Source organism: Oncorhynchus mykiss, chromosome 9 (genome assembly GCF_013265735.2).
Source record: "Oncorhynchus mykiss isolate Arlee chromosome 9, USDA_OmykA_1.1, whole genome shotgun sequence".
Taxonomy (NCBI): Eukaryota; Metazoa; Chordata; class Actinopteri; order Salmoniformes; family Salmonidae; genus Oncorhynchus; species Oncorhynchus mykiss.
The window spans coordinates 62649772-62674371 of record NC_048573.1 but is presented as its reverse complement, the minus strand read 5'-3'; the positions used below and the strand labels follow the sequence as shown (position 1 = coordinate 62674371).

Sequence of the window (24600 nt, the reverse complement as noted above, 5' to 3'; positions counted from 1 at the left end):
GAATTTTACGTAATTATGACATAACATTGAAGGTTGTACAATGTAACAGCAATATTTAGACTTATGGATGCCACCTGTTAGATAAAATACGGAACGGTTCCATATTTCACTGAAAGAATAAACGTTTTGTTTTCGAAATGATAGTTTCCGGATTTTACCATATTAATGACCAAAGGCTCGTATTTCTGTGTGTTATGATGTTATAACTAAGTCTATGATTTGATATTTGATAGAGCAGTCTGACTGAGCGATGGTAGGCAGCAGCAGGCTCGTACGCATTCATTCAAACAGCACTTTCGTGCGTTTTGCCAGCAGCTCTTCGCAATGCTTCAAGCATTGAGCTGTTTATGACTTCAAGCCTATCAACTCCCGAGATTAGGCTGGTGTAACCGATGTGAAATGGCTAGCCAGTTAGCGGGGTGCGCGCTAATAGCGTTTCAATCGGTGTCGTCACTCGCTCTGAGAATTGGAGTAGTTGTTCCCCTTGCTCTGCAAGGGCTGTGGCTTTTGTGGAGCGATGGGTGACGATGCTTCGAGTGTGGCTGTTGTCGATGTGTTCCTGGTTCGAGCCCAGGTAGGGGCGAGGAGAAGGACGGAAACTATACTGTTAATACTAAAGTGCCTATAAGAACATCCAATAGTCAAAGGTTAATGAAATACAAATGGTATAGAGAGAAAGTGCTATAATTCCTATAATAACAACAACCTAAAACTTCTTACCTGGGAATATTGAAAACTCATGTTAAAAGAAATCACCAGCTTTCATATGTTCTCATGTTCTGAGCAAGGAACTTAAATGTTAGCTTTCTTACATGGCACATATTGCACTTTTACTTTCTTCTCCAAAACTTTGTTTTTGCATTATTTAAACCAAATTGAACATGTTTCATAATTTATTTGAGGCTAAATTGATTTTATTGATGTATTATATTAAAAGTTAAAATAAGTGTTCATTCAGTATTGTTGTAATTGTCATTATTACAAATGAAAAATATATATATTTTTTTTATATATTTTTTTTAACATCTGCCGTTTAATCGGTATCGGCTTTTTTTGTTCCTCCAATAATCGGTATCGGCTTTTTTTGTTCCTCCAATAATCGGTATCGGCATTAAAAAATCATATTCGGTCGACCTCTAATATGGATCATGTCTGGTATCTTTTATTTCAGCTCATGAAACATGGGACCAACACTTTACATGTTGCATTTATATGTAACCTAACATCCAATTCGGACCATGAGTTTGACATGAGGAATCCCAACAACAACTGTCTAAAGCCACCCACGGCCTCTCTTGCTCAGAGGAATTTGTCATTGAAGTTGTTAGGTTTATGTCCCATCTTACCAGGTTCTGACAACTAGATGGTGGTGTTCCTGCTATGAGTTCTCCCCCCCAATGTTAAAGGGATAGTTAACCCAAATTAAAAAATGACATTGGTTTCCTTACCCCGTAAGCGGTCATGTCCAAATCATCCTTAAGTATCTAAAACTTGATTAAGTAACATACATTGATTTATACAGATTATTTGGATATGAAGCGTGAAAATGCTAATATAGGTACTTGCATTAGATTTGTGCCATAAATGCTAAAAAGCTAGCACATGAATCAGTGGCCAGAAAAACAACAACAAATACATGGGTTGCCATTATACCTTTTCGATATGTAAACCAATATGTCATTTGGGTGAACTTTCCCTTTAATATTGAGAGGGTGGGGGAGCACCATCTAGTGGTCGGAACATGGTAATATCAGGATGGGATACAAACTTCAATGACAAATGTTTCTGAACAGGGGGAAATCACCACATTCACTGAGAATACATGACATGGCATGAAGAAACAATACTCCGAGCCACAGCTCCATAGTACCTGCCAGACAGAGAACTGATACTGTATACTCGCTGTTGGGGTGTCCGTGGGTTGCTTTTGACCATGATGTTGGATGCCTCAAGTCTTACTCACTGTTAGAGAAAAAAGTTTGGTACAAATACAATGTTAGGTACTATATTTTTTTTTGTCTCCTGGAAGACAAAAGATGGATGGCAGATGGAGGAGTTGGCCAGCGAACAAGGTGTTTCCAAGGCCTGGGGTTGGTGGAGTTCTGCTGCATGTTTCAGAAGCTGACATTCAGCGCTGGCAGGACCTGCAGCACTGCCTCCCTAGCCTGGTTCCAGATCTGTTTGTGCAGTCTAGCCACCTCCATTGTTACAGATAGTCTTGTTAAAACACAAGGCTTCTAAGATGAGGGAGGGAAATGTGACTACAGTGAATGAGTTAATTAGACCACCACTGTAAATGAAACCCTGGTACTCTCATAGCCTGGTCCCAGATCAGTTTGTGCTTTCCAATTCCTGAGCTCATTGTTATGCCAAACAATAGGAGTTGGCAAGACAGCACAAACAGATCTGGGACCGGGCTAGTACACTTCAGCACACAGCTGAAATGGTGGCATGAACTGAGTGGGCTGGGCAGCCTGGCTTGGCCTCGTTGTTCCAGTACAAAAAAAAATGACAGACCAGCGGTTATTAACATAACAGCATATAAAGTGGCAGTCAGTGGGTATTGAACAAAGCCATCCTGTTGATGTTGTTTGGCGCGCACACACACACACCATTACACCAATCAAAACATGGCCAGCAGCGCACAAGTGGAATGTATTCAGAACAGTAGAGGGCTGGATGGTGGATCACTCCATTCGGATGTAGAAATACAATAAAGCTGATTTTATTTCAATTAGTAATTTTATGCAAGTTTCAGGCTGTGCCTGGACAGCAGTGTACAACATAGTTACATAGCTAAAAAGGACAATTGTTTCACAGTTCAATCGAATGTTGCAAAAGCCATAGTCAAGAAGTCTAAAACATGTCATCAAAGTGCCAAACGTAACACAATTGAAAGCATAATTGTGTCCACGTGGGAGTATTTGTGCACCCGCTTATAACCATATTGAAGAGGATTCATTACATAGGAGTATAAGTGCACCCCGTATTACACTTATAACCATATTGAAGATGATATGTGGGGATCATTCATTATGTAAGCAGAAGGTTTGAGGGCCTTAATGTCTGACTGAGCAACATAAAGCAATAGGTAATTTCAGTTGATTATATAAATGTGATCTGATCATGTGTCAGGGCATTTTCTTTAGGAGCTATGGGATAAAATAGCACAGAGAGAGAGGGTGGAAAGGTATGTTCCAAGTCCCCCAGCCCTATACCTCCCGCCCCACTCTTAGAAAAAGAGAGCTACCTAAACCATAAATAGTCTGTAGAACCCTTTTTGGATCCAGGTAGAATAGTCCACTAGCCCCAAGCAACCCTATCCCCCAGCAGAGTGGAGAATTTTTTTCAGGAGCAGTTCAGTTGAGGCTGAATTACAGGGACTGGGCGGGGATGAAAGACTTGTCCTTCTGTTCCCTCTGTAGCAGTCAGACATTCCATTTCTCAATCTAGAACACGGAGGTCTACCCTGACCTGCAGACACCTGAAGCTGCCCAGCGACTCAGGCAGACCTCCAAGACACTGCTGGCCTGGCAGGATTGTATAAGAGCATTCCAGCCCAATGTTATTACTTCCCGTTCACTAATGGCATAGAGGGCACCGGATGGTGGAAAGCAGAAAGCCTGTGCTGCTTCAAGCTTCAAAAAGTAGAAGCACTTCTAGGCCTATATTATGCACTCCCTCCTTCAGTGGTAAATATTTTCTCTTCACAGCAGCAGCTGTTCCCATCCCGGTCTCGGCTCCTCTCATTTGAGGTGCTCTCTATGTCATGTCGAGTGCTTTTCACGGACTGAACAGAAGAAGTGTGAATGGGAAAAAAAGATTCCATGATGGTGCTGAAATGCTGAGACCAAGATCACAGATGTATGTGAACCATGCGGCAGCGCATTGCCATCTGCTCGCAGAGAAACTGGCTACATTTCATTATTCAAGTCTATCTGTAACCAGGTTCCCATCCAACCATTTCATGCAGATGAATTAGCCCACATGGGGAAAAGTCAAGACAGGGCTGATGGAAACAGGAAATGTCAGTACAATTTCTTAATTGTCAATAGACAATTTGTACATTCGACGTGGTGGGATCTTTGTGTCTAAAATAAATTATGCTGTAAACGCCTTTATGCTCAACAATTGATATAACCACCATTATACTGTATCTTAGTAAACTTGGAGTCACGCAATATGTTATGTGGTCCTCCCACTACGACTCAGGAAAGAATTCAGTTCATTAGGCTACAGAATAAATCATTTATGATGAACTTCATAGTGATGAGCTTGATGCTTTCCAATAAATATCTAGGATCTTATTCTGGTGACAAAATGAGCGATCCTGAGCTGCCGTTGGACAAGTCAAAATAATCTTGCTTTATCCATAATAATCTCATCATGTAGGCTCCTTCTCTCACTGTATCTGCGAGATGTTTGCTAGAGTGCGCGTGCCAAGAACAGAGTGGGTACCGTTGCTACAGTTGAAGTCGGAAGTTTACATACACTTTGGTTGGAGTCATTAAAACTCATTTTTCAACCACTCCACAAATATTTTGTTAACAAACTATAGTTTTGGCAAGTCACTCAGGTATCTACTTTGTGCATGAGAAGTAATTTTTCATGGCTTTAGAAGCTTCTGATAGGCTAATTGACATTTGTGTACCTGTGGTTGTATTTCAAGTCCTACCTTCAAACTCAGTGCCTCTACACTAGACATCATGGGAAAATCAAAAGAAATCAGCCAAGACCTCAGAAAAAAAATTGTAGACCTCCACAAGTCTGGTTCATCCTTGGGAGCAATTTCCAAACGCCTGAACGTACCACGTTCATCTGTACAAACGATAGTACACAAGTATAAACACCATGGGACCACGCAGCAGTCATACCGCTCAGGACGGAGACGCGTTCTGTCTCCAAGATATGAACGTACTTTGGTGCAAAAAGTGCAAATCAATCCCAGAACAACAGCAATGGACCTTGCGAAGATGCTGGAGGAAAAAGGTTAAAAAAATATCTATATCCACAGTAAAAATGAGTCCTATATCGACATAACCTGAAAGGCCGCTCAGCAAGGAAGAAGCCACTCCTCCAAAACCATCATAAAAAAAAGCCAGTCTACTTATTGTGGGACGTTTTGGCTACTGAAACATTTGACCCAAGTTAAACAATTGAAAGGCAATGCTACCAAATACTAATTGAGTGCATGTAAACTTCTAACCCACTGGAAATGTGATGAATGAAATATAAGCGGAAATAAAGCTACTATTATTCTGACATTTCACATTATTAAAATAAAGTGGTGATCCTAACTGAATTTTTACTAGGATTAAATGTCAGGAATTGTGAAAAATTGAGTTTAAATGTATCTGGCTAAGGTGTGTGTAAACTTCCGACTTCAACTGTATATAACGGCAACAGTTTTTGTAACAAAACCATATGTAGAGTTAAATGCGATTCAAACCGATTTAGTTGAACTGCAAAAGTTATTTTTACGTGCATTACATCACACACAGCCTTTTATCTGCAACAATTCCGTTGGGAAAATGTGCATATTGTTTCATGCATATTTTTTAATATTTGCATGAAAATCTGTCACCAATTGGATGGAAACCTAGCTAGGGTCATATGACATTGTGGCTGATTCAGATAAATTACACAACATCATAGGCCTAATTGTAAATGTCAAATGCTAGGCGTCGTCGAGTCGGTTACTATGATCATCTTCCAATGGAATCAAATTCCCTCTGCCAGTGACATATTAGGATATCAGTCTGAATGGAATTAAGCATGCCACCTGAATAGATCAGGTGTACTACTTAACCTGTTTCATAGATCCTAAAGCTTACCGCAAAGATCATGGATGACGTCAAATGAGGAGGACCAGGAGTAGCGTTCTGCCCCCTGCTCAATGATGTAGGATGGGAGGGTCTCGAGCTCATATGCCCCCCTCTTCTTCCAATACAGGAACATGGTGACCAACCCGTGTCTCCCTCACTCTCAACCCTAACCATGGATCTTAACAACCTCAACCTTATGTAAATAACCTTCAAATTCTGTCCCAGATCACTGCAGTAGACTGACCCTCATGCCACACACCAACATCAAGCATTAGTCTACCAACAACTACATATATCTTACCTACATCAAACCCAGAGTCCAACTCAACGCAGTCCAACCCTTGCACTCTGCCAATAGCTTATTCAACTTCATTCAAAAACTGCACCTGCAAAACTAGGCAATATTACCTCATCCAGCTCAACCACTAAACACTTGCTTTGAACCTTCTCTCCAAGCCATGTGCCAGAGCTACTCACTTCAGGTCCAACTGGGCATACATTAGTCAAGATGTCCTTCTAACTGGGTTTCAATTAGCTCTCTGAGGAAACCAAACCACAGTCTTGGTTTGGAACAGTCTGTTACTCATATCACTAATAATAAACAGACGGCTGACACCTGATTTATCAGAGCCCTCCTGGATCTGTATTGAAGATCCAACCCAGCAGGAGAAGACTGGTCTAAACTCTCAATGTAAACTGTGCTCCAGTTCAAAATCCTTGAAGAATCTGACATCAGATGTTCATAATCCACAACCATCAACTAAAGACAATTTCCATGGTCTTGATAACGTCTCTTCCTGTTGCTCCTTCGGTCATCCCGGGGTTAAAGTGTTATAAGCATACAAACAAAGTCAAGTCCCCTTCCATCATCCTCTTCCAAGCCATTCATTTGAGTTACTCCTGAGGAGTTCAAAACACACCCTGATTACCGCTCACACAGTTGTCTTCCCAAGGTACTTTTTTACTGCTACCTAGTAATAACTAACTATGTTGTCAGCATCCTCTCATAGATTTAAAATGTATCAATGATAAAGTTCTCAACTTTCTAACATCTTCTGTGCGACAAGCTGTTGAGTGTCATAGCCCGTGTAGGATGTGTGGACGATAGAGTGGCATTCAACCCACTCAATCAAACAAGTGATGTATTCATACAGAGGTGAGTTGCAATGCATGCTGGGACTGGCAGTCTGGGCCAATGGCTTTCTAACTGACACAAAGATCTCTTTTAAAAACTCACTCCTACATGGAGAGCAGAACTTTGTTTTGCGCAAACTGTAAAAGCCTGACATTTTTCTGCATTAACTGGGCTTGCTAGAGCCTTGCTCTTTGTCTCCAGAAAGATTCATTGTTTTTATGAATGCAACACGTCTAATGTCTGGGTTCATCTATTTCTGCAGAGGTACAGTATTAAATTACAAACATTGAGAAACAGTTTCCCAGAGAGAAGACAGATGTAGGAGAACCAAGCTCTTTTGTAAAGAGGCCACAGACACAGAATAGAACATTTCCGCTCTGCAAACAGAGGATGGGTTAAAACCAGACCAGTAAGTTATCAGTCTATTGGCATACCATGGATGAACAGTTGATTCACTGTTATTATACATCTATAATAGAAAGAAATACTGCGAGAACACGCTGTGCTAGCCATGGAAGGGAGGGACAATGTCACACAAAAACCAAAATATCCAAATTTGGGATGAGAAATTAGAGGGTAAAATGGGAGCCCGTCTGCTCTGTCGCTCTGCTTTGGGCAGACATATGGTAATAATCTTGAAAAGCTTTGAGCGCACTGCTGCTTGATTTTTAATGAAGAGACCAGTCATTGGCTACAGCATGAGGACTAGGGGCTGCTGCGGCACAAAGGTCTATTTCCATCCACTTCATGCAGAAAAAGGGAACAAAACTCAAGAGGCATTAGTCTCCCATCCCTATCATCATGTCTCAAATCAAGTCATTAACCTCTTAAAATACATTATATACACACACAAGTATGAGGACAACACTTCAATATAGTTGGATCTGGCTTTTCAGCCACACCCGTTGTTGACAGGTGTAGACAAATCGAACACACAGTCATGCAATCTCCATAGACAAACATTGGCAGTAGAATTGCGTTAAATCACAGAGCTCTTCGTTTCAATGTGGAATCGTCATAGGATTCCACCTTTCCAACAAGTCAGTTCGTAAAACACATTTTATGGAGTGATGAATCACGCCCTGCTAGCGCTGCCCGGTCAACTGTAAGTGTTATTGTGAAGTGGAAAATTCTGGAAGCAACAAAAGCTCAGCCGCGAAGTGGTAGACCACACAAGCTCACAGAACAGGACTGCCCCGTGCTGAAGAGTGCAGCGCGTAAAAATAGGCCGTCCTTTGTTGCAACACTCACTACCGAGTTCCAAACTGCCTCAAGAAGCAATGTCGGCACAAGAACTGTTCGCCGGGTGCAGCACATAAGCCTAAAATCACCATGCGCAATGCCAAGCGTCAGCTGCAGTGGTGTAATGTTGGCCGCCAGTGGACTCAGTGGAAGCAGTGGAAACACATTTTATGGAGTGATGAATCACACTTCATCTCGCAGTCCGATAGACTAATCTGGGTTTGGCGGATGCTAGGAGAACGCTACTTGCCCCAATGCATAGTGCAAACTGTAAAGTTTGGTGGAGAAGGAATAAATCAGGTGGGGCTGCCCCTTAGTTCCAGTGAAGGGAATTCTTAACGCTTCAGCAGACAATGACATTCTAGACGATTCTGTGCTTCCAACTTTGTGGCAACAGTTTGGGGAAGGCCCTTCCCTGTTTCAGCATGACAATACCCCCGTGCACAAAGCGAGGTCCATACAGAAATGGTTTGTCGAAATCGGTGTGGAAGAAATTTACTGGCCTGCACATAGCCTTGACCTCAACCGAACACCTTTGGGATGAATTGTAATGCCGACTGCGAGCCAGGCCTAATCTCCCGACATCTGTGCCCGTCCTCTACTGCTCGTGGCTGAATGGAAGCAAGTTCTCTCAGCAATGTTCCATCATCTAGTGGAAAGCCTTCCCAAAAGAGTGGAGGCTGTTACAGCAGCAAAGGGGGGACCAACTCCATATTCATGCCCATGATTTTGGAATGAGACATTCGACAAGTGTCCACATACTTTTGGGTCAAGTAGTGTATGTTTCAGTCTTTGAAAGAGGACATGTCATCATGCTGCCCGTCCAGTTGTCTTGTAGCTGACAAACAATATTGAATGACCTAAGACGGTCTGCCAACTGCACCGGATGTCCTTCATTACAGTAAAGTAGCTCATCCAGGGGAATAACTCCTACCAACTACCAGAAGGCTATATAGTCTATATGAATGATTTCCTCAGTATACTTTGAAGTATTAAATGGAGCGTTTGAGGAGGAGTGAGTGTTTGATTGAGTGAGGGTACAAAACGGTAACTGGGAGAGTGTCTGTGTGTGTACCGGAGACGAAGTGTGTGAGTAAGAGTGTTGACAGAGGGAGTGCAGTCGAGCCGAAGGTCTTATGCGTGCCCACGTGGAGGTGGTTTGGGGTTATATTTAGAAAGGTGGCCCATCAAACAGGGATTAACCCGACACTACCCAGCTGCAAAGAGCAGTGCCAGGAAAGCCTCCGGACAATTCCATGGTAACAGAATGAAGCTGAGACGCCAATGTGTTTTACTTTGGCATACTTTTAAACAAAAATCCTTGATTCCCAAGGTAAAACATAGAAATCTAAGCACAAGGACTACTTAATTTCCACTGTACATAGTTTTTTTTTTTAAACAGTGCAGATTTAAAGTTTGGTAACAGAATGATAGTCAAATCTGTTTGTGACCACATTTTCCAAAAACGTTTAAATATACAGTTGAAGTCAGAAGTTTACATAAACCTTAGTCAAATACACTCAGTTTTTCACAATTCCTGACATTTAATCCTAGTAAAAAAAATTCCCTGTTTTAGGTCAGTTAGGAGCACCACTAAGAATGTGAAATGTCAGAATAATAGAGAGAATGAATTATTTCAGCTTTTATTTCATTCATCACATTCCCAGTGGGTCAGAAGTTTACATACACTCAATTAGTATTTGTTAGCATGGCCTTTAAAGTGTTTAACTTGGGTCAAACGTTTTGGGTAGCCTTCCACAATAAGTTGGGTGAATTTTGGCCCATTCCTCCTGACAGAGCTAGTGTAATTGAGTCAGGTTATGATGCCTCCTTGCTCGCAGACGCTTTTTCAGTTCTGCCCACACATTTTCTATAGGATTGATGGCCACAAATACCTTTACTTTGTTGTCCGTAAGCCTTTCGGTCACAACTTTGGAAGTATGCCTGGGGTCATTGTCCATTTGGAAGACCCATTTGCGACCAAGCTTTAACTTCCTGACTGATGTCTTGAGATGTTGCTTCAATATATCCCCATCATTTTCCTGCCTCATGATGCCATCTATTTTGTGAAGTGCACCAGTCCCTCCTGCAGCAAAGCACCCCCACAACATGCTGCCACCCCCGTGCTTCACGGTTGGGATGTTGTTCTATAGCTTGCAAGCCTCCCCCTTTTTACTCCAAACAAAACAATCGTCATTATGGCCAAACCGTTCTATTTTTGTTTCATCAGACCAGAAGACATTTCTCCAAATAAGTACTATCTTTGTCCTCATGGGCAGTTGCAAACTGTAGTCTGGCTTTTTTATGCCAGTTTTGGAGCAGTGGCCTCTTCCTTGCTGAGTGGCCTTTCAGGTTATGTCGATATAGGATTAGTTTCACTGTGGATATAGTTACTTTTGTACCTGTTTCCTCCAGCATCTTCACAAGGTCCTTTGCTGTTGTTTTGGGATTGATTTGCACTTTTCGCACCAAAGTACGTTCATCTCTAGGAGACAGAACACGTCTCCGTCCTGAGCGGTATGATGCCTGCGTGGACCCATGGTGTTCATACTTGCATACTATTGTTTGTACAGATGAACGTGGTACCTTCAGGCGTTTGGAAATTGCTCACAAGGATGAACCAGACTTGTGGAGGTCTATAATCTTTTGGGCTTATTTCTTTTGATTTTCCCAAGCAAAGAGGCACTGAGTTTGAAGGTAGGCCTTGAAATACATCCACAGGTACACCTCCAATTGACTCAAATGATGTCAATTAGCCTAACAGAAAGCGATGACATCATTTTCTGGAATTTTCCAAGCTGTTTAAAAAGGCACAGTCAACTTAGTGTATGTAAACTTCTGACCCACTGGAATTGTGATACAGTAAATTATGTGAAATATTCCATCTGTAAACAATTGTTGGAAAAATTACTTGTGTCATGCACTTGTGTCATTTTCTACCCAACTTGCCAAAACTAGTTTGTTAACAAGAAATTTGTGGAGTGGTTGAAAAACGAGATTTAACGACTTCAACCTAAGTGTTTGTAAACTTCTGACTTCAACTGTATACTCCGAATTAAGATTCAAAGATGTCTGCAGAAAGAACGATGTCAGAAAATAGACCTTGTTAAAAAAAATATTTAAAAATCCTCTTTTGGTTATTGAACTACAGTTAAGTGAAGAGGATTAACACTCGGTAACAATGACAATGTTTTATTGTTACATACACTGGATAGGTTCAGTGAAATGTGTTGTTTTACAAGGTCAGCCATAGTAGTACGGCACCCCTGGAGCAAATGAGGATTAAGTGCCTTGCTCAAGGGCACAGACCGAGCCAACTGTGAAAATCTGCTATTCGAACCAGCAAACTTTTGGATACTGGCCCAATGCGCTAACTGCTAGGCTACCTGCCGCCTTGCCGCTCATGGGTTCTTGATCTGTACTATACAGAAATACATAATGAATGTCACTCTCTTTATGGTGATGTATCCTTAACTCCTTGGTGACAGAGGGCAGTATTTTCACGTCCGGATGAAATGCATGCCCAAATTCAACTGCCTGCTACTCATCCCCAGAAGATAAGATAAGTAGCCCTGTTCAAAACGAGGATCACTTTAAGTGTACTGTTAGATAGAGGCGCGTGACCAGAAAGGTAGCGTCAGTTTGTTTTCTTCCTGTATTGAACACAGATCCCGTCTTCAAGTTTATCGATTATTTACTTTTAAAAAATACCTAAAGTTGTATTACAAAAGTAGTTTGAAATGTTTTGTAGTCACGTTGCGCAAGTTGGAGCCGGGGGTTTTTCTGGATCAGATGCGCCAAATAAATGGACATTTTGGATATATATCGATGGAATTAATCGAACAAAAGGACCATTTGTGATGTTTATGGGACTTATTGGAGTGCCAACAAAAGAAGCTCGTCAAAGGTAAGGCATGATTTATATTTTTATTTCTGCGTTGTCGCACCTGCAGGGTTGAAATATGTTCTCTCTCTTTGTTTACAGATAATAGCATCGTTTGCTTTCGCCGAAAAGCCTTTTTGAAATCTGACATGTTTGCTGGATTCACAACACGTGTTGCTTTAATTTGGTATCTTACATGTGTGGTTTCATGAAAGTTTGATTTTTATAGTAATTTATTTGAATTTTTCACTGGCTTTTGGCCAGGTTGGACGCTAGCTTCCCACATATCCCAGAGAGGTTAACAGGTATACATCAGGCGGAAAAATGTAATATGTTAGGATATTATTCTCAACACTGGCTATTATTCTAAAGAGCTCCAGCCCCAAACAAGACCAGATTTGATTGGTCCGGACTGGACCAAATCATACAAGTCTGTTTCACAAGTTTGGACATCACAGTACACCACAGCAGAGTTCAGTACAGGGAGCACCTGTGTAAAGTATTGTTCAGTACCCCAAATCATACTGTACTCTACTTTAGTGTGCTGTCCATGATTGGTTCAGAATGATTAGTTTGTGATTACTATGAATTCCCATTGCAGCCAATTCAGTTGCAATCATTGTTCGATTTTTTTGCCATTCTCTGTTACCGATTTGGTAACAGAACATGCAACAATTTCACTGATTTAGTTCATATAAAGGAGATCAGTCAATTGAAATGAATTAATTAGGCCCTAATCTATGGATTTCACATTACTGGAGGAATACTACATCTACCATTTTTTTTCCAATTGCGAACCAACAAATGTCCACAAAATTTGAGCTAAAAAATATTTTTGTGCATATGGAAAATTTCTTGGATCTTATTTTAGCTCATGAAACCAACACTTTAAATGCTGCATTTATAATTTGTTGTTTTAGAGAATTTGGCAGTACCTCCAACCGGCCTCACAACTGCAGATCATGTGTCCACACGCCAGCCAAGGACCTCCACAGCCGGCTTCTTCACCAGCGGGATCGTCAGACCAGCCAACCGGACAGCTGATGGAAATGAGGAGTATTTGTCTGTAATAAAGCCCTTTAGTGGGGAAAATCTCATTCTGATTGGCTGGGCCTGGCTCCCAACATCACACCTGCGGTACAGGTAGAGGATGGCAACAACAACTGTCCGAGTTACACCAGGAACGCACAATCAAATTAATTTATAATGCCCTTCATAAATCAGCTGATTTCAAAAAGTGCTGTACAGAAACCCAACCTAAAACCCCAAACAGCAAGCAATGCAGGTGTAGAAACATGGTGGCTAGGAAAAACTCCCTAGAAAGGTCGGAACCCAGGAAGAAACCTAGAGGGGAACCAGGCTATGAGCAGTGGCCAGTCCTGTTCTGGCTGTGCCGGGTGGAGATTATAACAGAACATGGCCTAGATTTTCAAATGCTCAAGATGACCAGCAGGGTCAGATAATAATAATCACAGTGGTTGTAGTGGGTGCAACAGGTCAGCACCTCAGGAGTAAATGTCAGTTGGCTCTTCACAGCCAATCATTCAGACAATCTCTACTGCACCTGCTCCATCTAGAGAGTTTTAAAAAAACAGTTATGAGACAAAGTAGCACGTCCAGTGAACAGGAAATGGTTCCATAGCCGCAGGCAGAACAGTTGAAACTGGAGATGCAGCATGACCAGGTGGACTGGGGAAAGCAATCCCTCCATCAGTGCTCAGACTGTTCACAATAGGCTGAGAGATGCTGGACTGAGGGCTTGTAGGCCTATTGTAAGGCAGGTCCTCACCGGTAACAACGTTGCCTATGGGCACAAACCCACCGTCGCTGGACCAGACAGGACTGGCAAAAAGTGCTCTTCACTGACAAGTCGCCGTTTGTATCACCAGGGGTGATGGTTGGATTTGCGTTTATCGTTGAAGGAATGAGCGTTACACCGAAGCCTGTACTCTGGAGCAGGATCGATTTGCAGGTGGAGGGTCCGTCATGGCCTGGGGCAGTGTGTCACAGCATCATCGGACTGAGCTTGTCGTCATTGCAGGCCATCTCAACGCTGTGCGTTATAGGAAAGACATCCTCCTCCCTCATGTGGTACCCTTCCTGCAGGCTCATCCTGACATGACTCTCCAGCATGACAAGCCACCAGCCATACTGCTCGTTCTTGTGTGCGATTTCCTGCAAGACAGGAATGTCAGCGTTCTGCCATGGCCAGTGAAGAGCCCGGATTTCAATCCCATTGAGCACGTCTGGGACCTGTTGGATCGAAGGGTAAGGGCTAGGGCCAATCCCCTCAGAAATGTCCAGGAACTTGCAGGTTCCTTGGTGGAAGGGTGGGGTAGCATCTCACAGCAATAACTGGCAAATCTGGTGCAGTACATGAGGAGATGCACTGCAGTAATTAATGCAGCTGGTGGCCACACCAGATACTGACTGTTACTTTTGATTTGGACCGCCCTTTGTTTAGGGACACATTATTCTATTTCTGCTAGTCACATGTCTGTGGAACTTGTTCAGTTTATGTATGTTGTTGAATGTTGTTACAGTTGAAGTCGGAAGTTTACATAGGTTGGAGTCATTAAAACTCCAAAAACTAGACATCTAGACATCTACTTTGTGCATGACAAGTAATTTTCCAACAATTGTTAGACAGATTATTTCACTTATAATTCACTGCATCACAATTCCAGTGGGTCAGCAGTTTACATACACTAAGCTGACTTTGCCTTTAAATAGCTTGGAACATTCCAGAAAATTATGTCATGGCTTTAGAAGCTTCTGATAGGCTAATTGACATAATTTGAGTCAATTGGAGATGTACCTGTGGATGTATTTCAAGGCCTAGTTTCAAACTCAGTGCCTCTTATTTATTTCACCTATATTTAACCAGGTAGGCTAGTTGAGAACAAGTTCTCATTTGCAACTGCGACCTGGCCAAGATAAAGCAAAGCAGTTTGACACATACAGAGTTACACATGGAATAAACAAACATACAATCAATAATACAGTAGGAAAATATATATACAGCATGTGCAAATGTGCTTGACATCATGGGAAAATCCAAAGAAATCAGCCAAGACCACAGAAAAAAAAATTGTAGACCTCCACAAGTCGGGTTCATCCTTGGGAGCAATGTCCAAACGGCTGAAGGTACCACGTTCATCTGTACAAACAATAGTACGCAAGTATAAACACCATGGGACCACACAGCAGTCATACCACTCAGGAAGGAGACCCGTTCTGTCTCCTAGAGATGAACGTACTTTGGTGTAAAAAGTGCAAATTAATCCCAGAAAAACAGCAATAGACCTTGTGAAGATGCTGGAGGAAACAGGTACAAAAGTGTCTATATCCACAGTAAAACGGTAACATAATTTGAAAGGCCGCTCAGCAAGGAAGAAGTCACTGCTCCAAAACCACCATAAAAAAGCCAGACTACGGTCTGCAACTGCACATGGGGACAAAGATCGTACTTTTTGGAGAAATGTCCTCTGGTCTGATGAAACAAAAATATAACTTTTTGGCCATAATAACCATTGTTATGTTTGGAAGAAAAAGGGTGAGGCTTGCTAGCCAAAGAACACCATCCCAACCTTGAAGCACGGGGGGGGCAGCATCATGTTGTGGGGGTGCTTTGCTGCAGGAGGGACTGGTGCACTTCACAAAATAGATGGCATCATAATTTTCCTACTTCATGTGGATATATTGAAGCAAAATCTCAAGACCAGTCAGGAAGTTAAAGCTTGGTCGCAAATGGTTCTTTCAAATGGACAATGACCCCAAGTATACTTCCAAAGTTGTGGCAAAATGGCTTAAGGACAGAAAAGTCAAGGTATTGGAGTGGCCATCACAAAGGCCTGACCTCAATCCTATAGAAAATTTGTGGGCAGAACTGAAAAAGCGTGTGTGAGCAAGGAGGCCTTACAAACCTGTCTCAGTTAAAATTCACCAAACTTATTGTGGGAAGCTTGTGGAAGGCTACCCAGAAACATTTAACCCAAGTTAAACAATTTAAAGGCAATGCTACCAAATACTAATTGAGTGTATGTAAACTTCTGACCCACTGGGAATGTGATGAAAGAAATAAAAGCTGAAATCAATCACTACTATTATTCTGACATCACATTCTTAAAATAAAGTGGTGATCCTAACTGACCTAGGACAGGTCATTTTTAAGATAAAATGTCAGGAATTGTGAAAAGCCTTTTCACATTTGAAGTCTGGTTTTCAAGCACTTTAGAGATCACCATTGGATCTAAAGTTGGTGTTAAATCCAAACAAAACGCATGCATTTTTCCAAGGCCCCATAAATCTGATTTCAATTAATTGTAATGACTAGTTTGAACGGTACACAAATTGAGCGAGTTCCTACAAATATCTTGATGATAAACTGTCATTTCATGAAGTCGAAGTTCAGTGTTGGTTTATTTTACAGAAACAAAAGGATGTCTGACTTTTGTTAATAGGAAGGAAATTGTCCAGGCCATTTTAGATTATGGGGATATGAACTGACCAAGGGGGACCAGTACAGAGTACTGATCGGAAACCTCTGTTGATAAATGGGTCCATTTTTTCTTAATGTTTGTCATTTTGTTTATTGTATGCATTTAAATGTATTCCTGCAGGGCTCATCTGTAAAAAAGACCCTGGTCTCAGAATGACTTCCCAGTCATAATACAAGTTTAAATAAATAAAAAATACCCTTCCACAACCATAAGACCCACCAATAATTTAATAATTTTATCTAAGTCTAAGAAAAAGCATTTTTATTTTTGTATTTAACCTGAACCACGCATAATACACATTCACTAATAATAACTAACTTTTTGTAGCAGGCATTATAAGAAAATGTACACAAATTAACTAAAATCTCTCAAGCACAAGCCCACATTCTAGTGAGGAGCCAGCTAATCTTTATATTTCAAGTTTAGCCAACTGGGATCCATTTGCTAGATAACAAGGTAGAACAGATGAATTGTTATGAACACACACTTGTCTGTCTCCAACTGTTTGAACAGCATGCTAGCCCGTCCACTTTGTTCAGATGTTGAAATCATGAGGACTACCTTATTTCTCAGAAATGGAACCAGTTGACAATTCCTTACACATTAGCTTCAGAAAGTATTCAGACCCCTTGACTATTTCCACATTTTGTTACATTAAAACCCTTAATCTGAAATGTATTACATTGTGTGTAGATCGATGAGGGAGGGGAGAAAAAAAACAATGACCAAGCAAAAACAAGTTCACACGCTAATTTATAAATATCAAAACAGAAATATCACATTTAAATAAGTATTCAGACCCTTTACTCAGTACTTTGTTGAAGCACCATTGGCAGCAATTACAGCCTCGAGTCATCTTGGGTATGACTCTACAATCTTGACAACTGTATTTGGGGAGTTTCTCCCATTCTTCTCTGCAGATCCTCTCACGCTCTCAGGTTGGATGGGTAGCGTTGCTGCACAGATATTTTCAGATCTCTCCAGAGATGTTCGACTGGGCTCTGGCTGGACTACAAGGACATTCAGAGACTTATCTCAAAGCCAGTCCTGCGTTGTCTTGGCTGTGTGCTTAGGGTCGTTGTCCTGTTGGAAGGTGAACCTTCGTCCCAGTCTGAAGTCCTGAATGCTCTGGAGCAGGTTTAAGGACCTCTGTACTTTGCTCCGTTCATCATTCCCTCGATCCTGACTAGTCTCACAATCCCTGCTGCTGAAAAACATCCCCACAGCATGATGCTGCCACCACCATGCTTCACCGTAGGGATGGTGCCAGGTTTCCTCCACATGTGACCCTTGGCATTCAGGCCAAAGAGTTGAATCTTGTTTTCATCAGACCAGAGAATCTTGTTTCTTATGGTCTGAGAGTCTCTAGGTGCCTTTTGGCAAACTCCAAGCGGGCTGTCATGTGCCTTTTACTGAGGAGTGGCTTCCGTCTGGCCACTCTGCCAGAAAGGCCTGATTGGTGGAGTGCTGCAGAGATGGTTGTCCTTCTGGAAGGTTCTCCCATCTCAGTTCTTGGGGACATTCAATGCTTCAGAATTCCCCAGATCGAGGACTCGACACAATTCTGTCTCGGAGCTCTACGGATAACTTCTCTATTAAAAGTAAAATAATGCCTCAATGTGTATCGGTGTCCATATGACCGATTCTGTTGGACCAAACCGCAAATGCAAAAAGCGAGTTGAAACCGCTTGTCAGAGAGGAAGAAGTGATCTCTTCGTTGTTGTGAGTGGCAGGGTGAGGGGCTTTGTGTGTGTGTGTGTGTGTGTGTGTGTGTGTGTGTGTGTGTGTGTGTGTGTGAGAGAGAGAGAGAGAGAGAGAGAGAATATATTTTTTTAACATGATTCTTACAATACAGGCATTTGGAATAGCACAAAAACAAATTTGAATTCATCTAATTAATTTGACATATCACCGAGCCCTAATTTTGATGTATTTCTAATTAACTGTGTGTTTAACATGTTATCTCATGGTCCTCTACCACACCATATTTAACATGTTATCTCATGGTCCTCTACCACGTCATATTTAACATGTTATCTCATGGTCCTCTACCACTCCATGTTTAACATGTTATCTCATGGTCCTCTACCACTCCATGTTTAACATGTTATCTCATGGTCCTCTACCACTCCATGTTTAAGATGTTATCTCATGGTCCTCTACCACTCCATGTTTAACATGTTATCTCATGGTCCTCTACCACATCATGTTTAACATGTAATCTCATGGTCCTCTACCACGTCATGTTTAACATATTATCTCATGGTCCTCTACCACTCCATGTTTAACATATTATCTCATGGTCCTCTACCACTCCATGTTTAACATGTTATCTCATGGTCCTCTACCACACCATGTTTAACATGTTATCTCATGGTCCTCTACCACACCATATTTAACATATTATCTCATGGTCCTCTACCACGTCATGTTTAACATGTTATCTCATGGTCCTCTACCACACCATGTTTAACATATTATCTCATGGTCCTCTACCACGTCATGTTTAACATGTTATCTCATGGTCCTCTACCACACCATGTTTAACATGTTATCTCATGGTCCTCTACCACACCATATTTAACATGTTCTCAAGGTCCTCTACCACTCCATGTTTAACATGTCATCTCATGGTCCTCTACCACACCATGTTTAACATGTTATCTCATGGTCCTCTACCACACCATGTTTAACATGTTATCTCATGGTCCTCTACCACACCATATTTAACATGTTCTCATGGTCCTCTACCACTCCATGTTTAACATGTCATCTCATGGTCCTCTACCACTCCATGTTTAACATGTCATCTCATGGTCCTCTACCACTCCATGTTTAACATGTTATCTCATGGTCCTCTACCACTCCATGTTTAACATGTTATCTCATGGTCCTCTACCACACCATGTTTAACATGTTATCTCATGGTCCTCTACCACGTCATGTTTAACATGTTATCTCATGGTCCTCTACCACGTCATGTTTAACATGTTATCTCATGGTCCTCTACCACGTCATGTTTAACATGTTATCTCATGGTCCTCTACCACGTCATGTTTAACATGTCATCTCATGGTCCTCTACCACACCATATTTAACATGTTATCTCATGGTCCTCTACCACGTCATGTTTAACATGTTATCTCATGGTCCTCTACCACGTCATGTTTAACATGTTATCTCATGGTCCTCTACCACACCATGTTTAACATGTCATCTCATGGTCCTCTACCACACCATATTTAACATGTTATCTCATGGTCCTCTACCACGTCATGTTTAACATGTTATCTCATGGTCCTCTACCACTCCATGTTTAACATATTATCTCATGGTCCTCTACCACACCATGTTTAACATGTTATCTCATGGTCCTCTACCACGTCATGTTTAACATGTTATCTCATGGTCCTCTACCACACCATGTTTAACATATTATCTCATGGTCCTCTACCACACCATGTTTAACATATTATCTCATGGTCCTCTACCACTCCATGTTTAACATGTTATCTCATGGTCCTCTACCACTCCATGTTTAACATGTTATCTCATGGTCCTCTACCACACCATGTTTAACATATTATCTCATGGTCCTCTACCACACCATGTTTAACATGTTATCTCATGGTCCTCTACCACTCCATGTTTAACATGTTATCTCATGGTCCTCTACCACGTCATGTTTAACATGTTATCTCATGGTCCTCTACCACTCCATGTTTAACATATTATCTCATGGTCCTCTACCACGTCATGTTTAACATATTATCTCATGGTCCTCTACCACTCCATGTTTAACATGTTATCTCATGGTCCTCTACCACTCCATGTTTAACATGTTATCTCATGGTCCTCTACCACGTCATGTTTAACATGTTATCTCATGGTCCTCTACCACTCCATGTTTAACATGTTATCTCATGGTCCTCTACCACGTCATGTTTAACATATTATCTCATGGTCCTCTACCACTCCATATTTAACATGTTATCTCATGGTCCTCTACCACGTCATGTTTAACATGTTATCTCATGGTCCTCTACCACTCCATGTTTAACATGTTATCTCATGGTCCTCTACCACGTCATGTTTAACATATTATCTCATGGTCCTCTACCACACCATGTTTAACATGTTATCTCATGGTCCTCTACCACGTCATGTTTAACATGTCATCTCATGGTCCTCTACCACACCATGTTTAACATGTTATCTCATGGTCCTCTACCACACCATATTTAACATGTTATCTCATGGTCCTCTACCACGTCATGTTTAACATGTTATCTCATGGTCCTCTACCACTCCATGTTTAACATGTCATCTCATGGTCCTCTACCACGTCATGTTTAACATGTTCTCATGGTCCTCTACCACGTCATGTTTAACATGTTCTCATGGTCCTCTACCACTCCATGTTTAACATGTCATCTCATGGTCCTCTACCACACCATATTTAACATGTTCTCATGGTCCTCTACCACTCCATGTTTAACATGTTATCTCATGGTCCTCTACCACGTCATGTTTAACATGTTCTCATGGTCCTCTACCACTCCATGTTTAACATGTTATCTCATGGTCCTCTACCACTCCATGTTTAACATGTTATCTCATGGTCCTCTACCACTCCATGTTTAACATGTTCTCATGGTCCTCTACCACTCCATGTTTAACATGTTATCTCATGGTCCTCTACCACACCATGTTTAACATGTTATCTCATGGTCCTCTACCACTCCATGTTTAACATGTTATCTCATGGTCCTCTACCACTCCATGTTTAACATGTTATCTCATGGTCCTCTACCACACCATATTTAACATGTTCTCATGGTCCTCTACCACGTCATGTTTAACATGTTATCTCATGGTCCTCTACCACTCCATGTTTAACATATTATCTCATGGTCCTCTACCACACCATATTTAACATGTCATCTCATGGTCCTCTACCACACCATATTTAACATGTCATCTCATGGTCCTCTACCACTCCATGTTCTGCTAGATGTTTTCTAAGACCCCCTTTCTATCCATTTGATCAGAAATCAAAGCCTTAGCTTATTCCTACCTTTTAAGATGCACAATTGTTGAAAAATGTATATGCCCTAATAAAAAATATATGACAGCTTTCGTTTGACACAAAATTGTATGCGCTCCTAAGTTAACGTTTTGACAAAAAATGTGCCAAACTCCCGACAGATTGAGAGAAAAAAAGTAAGTAAGAAACGGGAATCCTGTCCGTTCAGGAGGAAGTATTCAGACAGCTACTTGCAGAGACAGGCCTGTGTTGCCTTCTATAGACAGGTTGGTTGTTTAGCAACAAACCCAAAACTTTTGCTACTACTGTATATGGCAAAATAGACAGGGTTGGCTTAGATTGTTGACAACATGTAGTAAACTATATTTGTTGACAACAAGTCGTAAACTATATTTGTTGACACCATGTAGTAAACTATATTTGTTGACACCATGTAGTAAACTATATTTGTTGACAACAAGTCGTAAACTATATTTGTTGACACCATGTAGTAAACTATATTTGTTGACACCATGTAGTAAACTATATTTGTTGACAACAAGTCGTAAACTATATTTGTTGACAACAAGTAGTAAACTATATTTGTTGACAACAAGTCGTAAACTATATTTGTTGACAACAAGTCGTAAACTATATTTGTTGACAACAAGTCGTAAACTATATTTGTTGACACCATGTAGTAAACTATATTTGTTGACAACATGTCGTAAACTATATTTGTTGACACCATGTAGTAAACTATATTTGTTGACAACAAGTCGTAAACTATATTTCATGCAACATTTTTACAATGAGCACTAGTTCTCAGTGAATTTTAGCATAGCGTTGACTTTAGTCAAAACAAGACATGGCATCAAGAATAAGATAAAACTAGCTGAAACTAGCCACCTACGACTCCCCACATGGCAGCTTCTTGTCATTGGTGCTAGCCATTTGACCTGTCAGAATCACAACACACAGACTTCTCCCCCATTGAAGCGTGTGCATCGTTTTTGTGACGCTGTCAGGTGGTATTACACATTTTGTATTGTAGATATGTAGTGGTGTAATAATGTTATATGATGCACCGTGTTATATGTAATGTAAGTGCCTTAAGGTGTTTGGACCCCAGGAAAAGTAGCTACTGCCTTGGCAGCAGCTAACCGGGATCCCTAATAAATACAAACACAAACATGCCAAGTGACTGTGCTTAGAGCGCAGCAGCCCATCCACTGACTACAAACACAGATATAGTGATGCAGATGAAAACTTTGCACCCTGGTCTTAGTGCTGCTTTCACGTCAAATGAGCATGTGCCGTTCAGAAACAATGCAACAGGCCTTGGCACAGGCTGGCAAGGAAGCCCTTTCCACAAGAGACAATATAGAGAGCAACCCTCCCTTACACAAACAAAATCGGCAAAAATTATTACATCTTCTCAAACATTTATAGGACAAGCCATTTGTAAACAGATCTATTGAAGACACATTCATCCCAATCCAACAACAGTACATCAACTACCCGCTACCCATGTCGTGCAAAAAAAAGGGGTTGACTGTGTGTGTTCTTTCCCGCAGAGGAGAAAATTGCTATCAGACATGCAATTTAAAAGTCCATACTTAAACCACCAGTTAAGAGGGACAAACAACTGGTATTGCCTTCTTCAGCTTGTTGATATAAAGAATCCTTTCATTTAAATGGCATAGCTGAAAGTGCAGCGGGACTACTCTCTGAAATCCTCACAGAAATCAAAACACTTATTTGCTTACTCAAAATATGGTTATTGTCAGCCTTAGGGCTCTAATGTTCATAAACAGCCATTTGAATGGGGTGGTATGTGTTTTTATTTATATAGGGACACTGAGATAAACATTACATCCAATGTCTACTAACCTAAAGATGCACTGTGTCAGAGCTCAGGTTATCCCCTTGTAATTATCCACTATGTTCTGAAGAGCAGGGAAGCCTCAAGGCCAATTTAACAGGGTGTGGTTCCCTCCAAGACCATGGAGAACGGTGGTTTACAATTAATAGGTCACCACGATGACCTTGGACGAGTTTGAAATCCATTACCCGCATAATTAAAACAACTTTAATCCAAATCAAACCATCTAATCTATACACCATTAATCCAAGATGGCGTAGCAGTCAGACGTCTTTGTTCCTCTAAAACTCAACTTTAAAACACTCTCCTGCAACCCGCCTCACCCAATGTGATGCGGATCTGTTTATTTCTAAAGTATTATTCACCTCGAATTTGGAATCCCCCAACAGAAGCTAGCCAGCTCACTAGCTAATAGTCAGCTTACCACTGCTAGCGGTCATCAGCTAACCTTTAGCTCGGAAAGCTCTTGCCAGTTTGTACAACGTGACTCAAACCAGAGCATACCGGACCTATTTTCTCTCCATATCCCCGGATTCCTACTGCAAGCGCTGGACAATTTTACCTGGATCTTCGCAGCTAGCTAGCTGCTATCCAAGTACTGGCTAACGTCGGTCCCGGAGCAAGCAACAATTAGCCTGGAGCTAGCGCATGCTAGGCCGTTTCTCCCAGCTAGCTAAAAGAGGCCCTTCAGCCACTCCTGGGCTACAATACCCGGACCCCTTCTACTGCCGGTACGGGGCACGGAACCCCGCCGATCCTTCACGACTGGACTAAGAGGGGGTACTCAACTGGCCTCTACATCGCGACCCACCCTGAACGCCCATCCGATAGCCGAGGCTCGCTAGCTGTCTAGAGTAGAGGTCCACCGATTATGATTTTTTTCAACGCCGATACCGATTATTGGAGGACCAAAAAAGCCGATACCGATTAAAAATCGGTCGATTTTTTTATTTATTTATTTGTAATAATGACAATTACAACAATACTGAATGAACACTTATTTTAACTTAATATAATACATCAATAAAATCAATTTAGCATCAAGTAAATAATGAAACGTTTAATTTGGTTTAAATAATGCAAAAACAAAGTAATTGAGAAG

The 24600-nt window shown here is 41.3% G+C and overlaps 1 protein-coding gene across 7 annotated transcripts in view; it reads right to left on the bottom strand.

The window, feature by feature from the left end:
- The window catches only part of LOC110532604 (pleckstrin homology domain-containing family G member 5), a 117103-nt gene that overhangs the window by 82531 nt on the left and 9972 nt on the right, over positions 1–24600 (bottom strand). The window contains exon 1 of one of the 7 annotated variants that reach the window (XM_021616643.2): positions 5835–6155. The exons of the other annotated variants lie outside the window; for them this stretch is intronic. Within the exon in view, the coding sequence (XP_021472318.2) occupies positions 5835–5958 (124 nt within the window). The 5' untranslated portion in view covers positions 5959–6155. Of the gene's footprint in view, positions 1–5834; positions 6156–24600 lie in introns of those variants that run through there. 7 annotated transcript variants of the gene reach the window in all.